General features: G+C 36.9%; 1 protein-coding gene across 2 annotated transcripts; it reads left to right on the top strand.

The window, feature by feature from the left end:
* prpf18 (PRP18 pre-mRNA processing factor 18 homolog (yeast)) lies at positions 1–6,676 on the top strand. 2 transcript variants are annotated; one of them, XM_077193685.1, is made up of 11 exons: positions 1–199; positions 341–418; positions 1,743–1,769; positions 2,466–2,570; positions 2,660–2,773; positions 2,911–3,060; positions 3,750–3,818; positions 5,635–5,775; positions 5,857–5,928; positions 6,012–6,167; positions 6,263–6,676. In XM_077193685.1, the coding sequence occupies exons 1-11, from the start codon at positions 134–136 to the stop codon at positions 6,341–6,343; spliced, it is 1,059 nt and encodes a 352-aa protein (XP_077049800.1). In that variant the 5' UTR covers positions 1–133; the 3' UTR covers positions 6,344–6,676. The 2 variants fall into 2 exon arrangements, with proteins under 2 accessions (XP_077049800.1, XP_077049801.1); XM_077193686.1 differs by lacking the exon at positions 1,743–1,769.
* Positions 6,677–7,171: the final 495 nt, after the last annotated feature.

Here is a 7,171-nt window from a genome sequence, read left to right as displayed (position 1 = left end):
AGATTGATCTCCAACAGTCTACACGAACGGAAGCAGTGATCAGGAGTGTAAACTGCTTCCCGTTGAATGTTTATGTGATACAGTGACATATTTGGTCATACAATCTTAAGTATTTTTGTAATTTTGTTGAGTTATGGACATCCTCAAAGCAGAGATCTTGAGGAAAAGAAAGCTTATAGAGGACAAAGATCTCATAGACGTGAGTATCGACTGTTCTAGAACGTTCTATAGTTCTACCCTTTAACTTACACAGTTGTGTTTTTTACAGCTCTGTTTTTAATGTTTTTGTAGTTGTGTGCAGATATGTGGGTTTGTGTAATGATGTACTCTGTTTCTCCAGGACTCAAAGAAATACTTCAAAAGGGCTGATCTCGCGCGAAAGGAAGAGGAAGAATATTATAAGAGATGTGGATACAAGGTAACTTACGCACTTTAGCTGTGAATATAGACAACTTACGAAAATTAACCATGTTTTATTGTAGTAAAAGTGTAGTAACCATGTGTTTTGTCGGATTTTTTACCATTTGTATAACAACAGCCAGGTTTACTACAAATACCATGCTTAAACTATGGGTTGTGTAGTAAAACCATGGTTAATTTGTGGTTACCATGGTTTAACTGTAAACATGATTTTTGGTTCTATGTGTAGTAATACAAATGGTTAATAATTTTAAATACATTATGAGTCATACATTCAATTACTTCCATTTTATTCAAGTGGTTGAACAGCTGGTCGAAAACTACGGAGACCTTAAAGGGACCTTTGCAAAAATAAAAATATACAGACTTTCACGTGCTCATGAGAAACTTTCTCGTGCGCACGGGATACGTTTCTCGTGAGCACGTGAAAATCTGTATATTTTTATTTTTGCAAAGGTCCCTTTAGGGTCTACGTTGTAAACACATTTAACTACATTGTATTTGTAACGTTATCCGTCCTGATAATATCTCTATAACAGACTTTCTGTCTTTTAGCTGCCATGGACCCCAAATATGATCATCATCCTAACATTTAAAAGACAGCTATAAGGCAATTTAAAAAAACGCTTTCATCTATAAAGACCCAATTTATACAGTGAAAAATGAATACTTTTAGAATGTAAAATATTTAGTTTACATTGTTACCTTATTATGTGTTTTACTCAGTGTAGTTCTGTACTGTTAAGATGTATTATTTAAACCAACTTTATTAATTATTTTAATATGGTTTACATTTATTTTAGTACATTTATTTATTTAGTTTAATCTGATTAGCCTACTTGTTATATTTTTACTGTTTTAGCAGACCCTAATTTTAAAGTGTTATTTTAATTGTATTGTTTTATTAATTTTTAATTTGCTTTTATTTTTAGAATGATCATTTTCATGTTAATTTTAGTTTTCCAATAATTAATTTAATTGCTTTAACTTATTTCAGTGTATTGCCAAGGCAACATTTCTCATGTTTGTTTAGATTGTTTTTCAACTAATATTTATATTTTATTGTATTTAAGCTTTATTTCAATTAACAAAAAGTTTTTAATAGTTTTACTTAAATAAAAAAAACCCTGCGACATAGAGGGGTCGCTCACTTGCCTGTAGATTTAAAATAAATGAACGGTCCTATTTAAAATGTGTCTTCCCATACTTGTGCATTCGCTCTTTCTCTCTAGTTTTCTCCTTCAGCAGCAGTGTCTTCTGTCTGCTGTGTATCTTCTCATATTGTCTTTCCTGCTGTTTGTGTGTGTGTTCTGTGAGTTTAGGTTTCTAATGAGCAGCCTGTGAGACAGGTAGGGCTCAGGCAGACAGAATGCATGCTGCCAGAGAGATGTTTGATCGGGTTTCGGTTTCGGCATGACTGAAGAACATTTGTGTTTAATTGCCTTTGCTCCCAGTGTTGCACAAAGCTGAAGGCAGCACTACCGAATTTTTAGCCCAGCCTGCATAATGACCACAGTAAAATCATGTGACAGAGGTGCCTAGCCCGGAGCAAATCACAAGTTGCTTAAATTCTAGATGTCTCGCCTGCTCTTTCATTTGTGCAATGCTCTTTTTTTTTTTTACTTCCCTATTCGGTTTTGATTTAGCAGTGCACTGCATGCATGGTGTGTTAAATTCAAATCAGTGTCAAGAAATACAGCTTCAGTGTCAGATTCCTTGCTGTTCACCCATTGCATCTTGGGAGAATTATGTGCACTCATACTTCTACAAGATTACCAGAAGATTTAATCAAATTTTAAAAATACATACCTGCATGATTATATGGAGAAGTATCTGTTTTTGGCCTTTTTACTCGAAAATCTGGCCAGGATAGTTTTTCCTTTTTGTTGTTTATTTATTATTATTTTGCAAGCTGCCTTTCTCAATCTTACATTTATATGCTTTGCAGTGGACTCCCCTGGATGTAACCATAAATAAATTGAAAAAAGAGACCATTTTCTTGTCTCTCTCTCTCTCTCTCTATATGTTGTATTTTTTTTTTAAAGCTGGACAAGACTGAGGATGAGGAGCCTCCATCTACATCAGCCAATCCTGTGTTAGAACTAGAGCTCACGGAGGAGAAACTGCCAATGACGCTCTCTCGACAGGAGGTGGGTCAGCCAATCAGAGCTCACCGAATGTTACTCGTATACTGTGCTTGTTTTCTTGAATGAGTAATCAATCTTCGGGCCGCGTGTAGGCGGTCAGACGTCTGAGGGAACGAGGCGAGCCGGTCCGTCTATTTGGCGAATCCGATTACGATGCTTTCCAGAGACTCCGCAAAATTGAAATTCTAGCACCAGAAGTAAACAAGGTAAGATCCAACTTTCCTCTCGCCATCCTGACACTCTTGTCGTGTGCAGTGTTTGTTTGTTTACCAGGAAACCACATTGACTCATGCTGAATACTCATTGACATACTTCTCATGGATTACCTTGTCTCTGTGTTTAGGGTTTGAGGAACGATCTGAAGGCTGCCATGGATAAGATCGATCAGCAGTATCTGAATGAGATTGTGGGTGGAGCAGAAGGTTCAGTTTTACTGGACACACAACACGACCTCAAAGTGCATGAAGAAAATACCACCATTGAGGAGCTGGAGGTAAACCCACACACACACATAGAATCCACAACGCTAACTTCATCATCATCCATATAGCAGGTCAATTCCAGAATCGGTAGAAAGAAAATCAGAAAATGTCTGATTAGGAGTATTTTAATCATGTTCCCGCTAGGTGGCACTATAGTCTTACATCTGAAATCGAATGTTCTCCATAACTGCAAAAACAAGTAGAGTTCCCAATAATACTCCTCTCGAAAGAAATGAAAAATAAACATGAGAATCCATCAATATTTCTTCAAATGTCCACACTTTTGCACCCTGAAGGACGCTGTTTATTCAAGCTCAATTAAATGATTGTGCCTAAAATATTTTTTACTGTAAAACAGAGAACAAAAATATAAGCTTGAGACTTTGAGACCTTTTTATTGATGTATAGTTTGTCAAGTTTATTCTATTCTTTTGCTTTATAACTAACAGCAACTTTGAACAGGACACCGGTTCACCGTCATGCAAATGTGTTGTTAAATTATTGAAATGTTAACCTAAAGTATCAGAGTAAACTTCAACTAAGGGGTTTGAGTGATACATTTTTTTGGGAAACCCTGAACTAATCTATATGATAACTGGCTGTCTGGATACTAATGCTTTTATGATTTCAGTAATTGTATAATATAAGATTTGCCTCATGTCTGATGCTATATTCATGTCTAATAATCTGTATAAAACAGGATCTGGGAGCATCTCTTGGCACTGGTAATGATGTTCGAGACATGGACGTCATAAATAAAGTACTGAGGGTATGTATTTTTTAATTTACTGTGGTTTTACATTTTTGGGGGGGTGAGTGTTTAAATCATTTAAATTAAGGATGTCAGTTGACACAAATTTGTCAAACATTAAAAATGTTTAACCTGAATTTTAGGATGAACTTTTCACCACCCTGCTCAGACACACAAACTCCATGCGCTGACTGAATGTTGTGTTGATGTGTATGTATGTATGTGCCTGCGTCCAATCACGTGATGACATTCTCCTGGAATCAGTTTGTCTGCTTATTCTGTGCTAATCACACCTCAAGACATTCTAAGTGTCATTTTCTTCCTAAATGAACTGGATATTGTAGATATTACGGAGAATTTGGAGAATACGAAAAAGCATACTTTTACTTATTAACAATCTGCTTTCTGTCTGCTGTTCGTTTGCCAGTCAGACATATTATCCTTTATTCATACTGCCTCAGTAATAAATGTAAAATTAGCGTTATTTGCTTTATTTTATTTTCAGTCACACAGACTTTACTGTAAAATGCAAAGAACGTTCATTAAAGATACTGTGCATTCTTGTATCAAGCATTGGATTTTATTTTATCCAAAATTGTTTATGATTGAGACAGTGAATGTAAATTCTGGTGTATTGTTTTTCAAATAATACAGATTCTATTTTCAATATATTTTTGAAAAAAGGTTGTTTCAAAATAAACAGCTAACCTACCTATAGAGAGTCCAAGTCCCTCCCCTTTCGGTGGACCACCATGGGACCTTATTTCGGAAAAATATTGTATGGTAGTCAATGGCGAGAGACAACAAATATTTGGATCCCGTTTTAATTGTGCCCTGAATTACACACATGATGTTTGTCAATTTAAAAGATACATTTTAAAGTCAAGAAAGTCGCAGTTTGATGTAAAACTGTTGAGGTATAAGACTGTGAAAATACGTAATTACAAAGACTACAAACCCAAAAGGCACGCACGTGACGTCATACCTTTCCTCTCAATGAATGAAGCTAACTTTACTAAAGCTAATGTCTGTCATTTTTTCTATAGTCTACATTATAATTGTAACGTTACGCCGTCATGCCTGTGTGTTTTGTACCAGACTGCACACACACGAGCTTGGTGACGTACATGGTGACAGTGCGAGACGAGAGATGTAGTTCATTGAGCGATTTTCACATAAAACTAAATGTTACTCTTCTGTTTTATGACAAACTGTGACGTTCTTGACTTTCATAATCATCTTTTAAATTGACAAACATCATATGTGTAATTCAGGGCACAGTTCAGACGGAATAAAAAGATAAGTTGTCTCTCGCCATTGACTACCATACATATTTTTGCCAAAATAAGGTCCCATGAGACGGAAGCGGACTTAGGCTCTCTATTCCTTTGGCGTGATTTATTTTTCCAAAACCACTTCAGCGGAAATCCCGCCCTGCAGCCGATTTCATTGGTTTAGGTTACAGTGACGGGTAGGTTTAGGGATCAGTGTTTGGTGTAGGCAATCAGTACAGTGATTGAAATGACCAATGAAAACTTTAGAATCGGCTGCAGGGCGAGATTTCCACTGAAGTGGTTTGGGAAAAAAAAATCACGCATTCCTTTGCACGGCTTAAAGACATTGATACATTTTCCTCCAACATCGCCAACTACTGGCCTGGCATGCAGAATTCTGCGTTTTTAGTCATTTTCACGGATCCGTGTGAAACCCTAAATTATCAACAACATTCAATTGTCGATTAATCGTTTAATGATTTAATTAATCATCTGATGCATAATTTAAGCGTATAATCATTTTATCTTGTGTGCCTGTATATGCATATATTTTGTTGTAGTTCTTGCTGGGCGTGTGGGCTAAAGATCTGAACAGCCGAGAGGACCATGTGAAGCGCAGTGTCCAGGGCAAGCTCGCCAGTGCCACCCAAAAACAGACCGAATCTTATCTGGAGCCTCTTTTTAGAAAACTACGAAAGAAGGTACGCTGTTCTACATGCAACGTATTATTAGATACAGATTCACAAGCCTTTTGTTTAACTCATTGTGTCTTCTATATGTAGAATTTACCAGGAGACATTAAGGAGTCCATTACAGACATCATAAAGTTTATGCTGGAGAGGGAGTATGTTAAGGTTTGTCTTACTAATCTCAATAGTTTGAATTTCAGTTTCAGTTTTTTGTGAAGAAACCCAACTAACACGCTGTGTACGTGCAGGCAAATGATGCTTATCTGCAGATGGCTATAGGAAACGCTCCTTGGCCCATCGGTGTGACCATGGTGGGCATCCACGCTCGTACTGGACGTGAGAAGATCTTCTCCAAACACGTTGCTCATGTGCTCAATGACGAGACCCAAAGGAAATACATTCAGGTATGAAATGACAGTGTGAATAGGAGTGTTATATTACATAGTAGTTGTGTTGTTTATCAGGTCAGTGATCGTCTTTTTTCTTTTCATCTTTTCAGGGGCTGAAAAGATTAATGACTATCTGTCAGAAACATTTCCCGACAGATCCCTCAAAGTGTGTGGAGTACAACGCCCTGTGATGTACACATCACAACATTCAAAGTCATGTTGTCTCTCGCGCTCTCGTGTTGTAAATAACTTATTGATTGTAAATATACCCAACCCCGCTCTTGAGAACATATGGATTTCTGTATCAGTGGTTTTCAATCCTGGGGCCCACCGGTTTGCACGTTTGTGTGTTTCTCTTTTATAACACACCTGATTCAGATCATCAGATTATTAGGTGAGAGTTCCATGAGTGTTATTGAGTGTGTCAGATAAGAGAGACAAATGTGCAGAGCGGTGGGAACCCAGGACCAGGATTGAAAACCACTGCTAAAGGATTGAAAACACTACAGTGTTTTACTTTTTTTTTTAAATAAAAGCTGATCTTACTGAAGTGATTATTTTTTCATTCCATTTATTGATTCTTGATGTATTTGTACTTTAATATAGATTACTGTCATAGTGGGCCGAACACTATGGAAAGTGTTAATTAATTTCTCTAGAGATGTAGATCTGTTCTTTGATAGAAAGATAAGACAGTCCTTTTAAGGATGAATATCAAGACGAGTTGCAATCTGATGTCATTTTCTGACATCTCCTGAGATGAGTTAAAGGAAGTGCTGAGTCACAGGAAGAGTGAGTGACTTCCTCACACTGGGACCAAATCAGATTTAAAACATGAGTAAGCCAAATTCGCATAACTTTGATTCTTGGATTTCCTGCTGACTTCCTGTCTTTTTAAGATTTGGGAAGTCTGATTCATTTTAGTTGTTTGGTTGACAGATTTAATTTAAAGATGCCAATCTCAGTGGTCTCTGTGCTGCAGGTTTTCCTAAACTGAGGTTTGTGAGGGAACTGCAGTG

The sequence above is a fragment of the Siphateles boraxobius genome, unplaced genomic scaffold, assembly GCF_051911475.1.
Source record: "Siphateles boraxobius isolate OS27281-9 unplaced genomic scaffold, OSU_SipBor_1 31, whole genome shotgun sequence".
Classification (NCBI taxonomy): domain Eukaryota; kingdom Metazoa; phylum Chordata; class Actinopteri; order Cypriniformes; family Leuciscidae; genus Siphateles; species Siphateles boraxobius.
The sequence above is the reverse complement of the archived record's forward strand: the minus strand, read 5'-3'. Positions and strand labels throughout refer to the sequence as shown.

Bases quoted from the DNA above. Each gene is read 5' to 3' on its own strand.
- prpf18 (XM_077193685.1), top strand. From the start codon at position 134: ATGGACATCCTCAAAGCAGAGATCTTGAGGAAAAGAAAGCTTATAGAG. The intron at 419-1,742 runs GTAACTTACGCA...CTGTGAGTTTAG, and splicing joins ATAAGAGATGTGGATACAAG to GTTTCTAATGAGCAGCCTGT. The intron at 2,774-2,910 runs GTAAGATCCAAC...CTCTGTGTTTAG, and splicing joins TAGCACCAGAAGTAAACAAG to GGTTTGAGGAACGATCTGAA.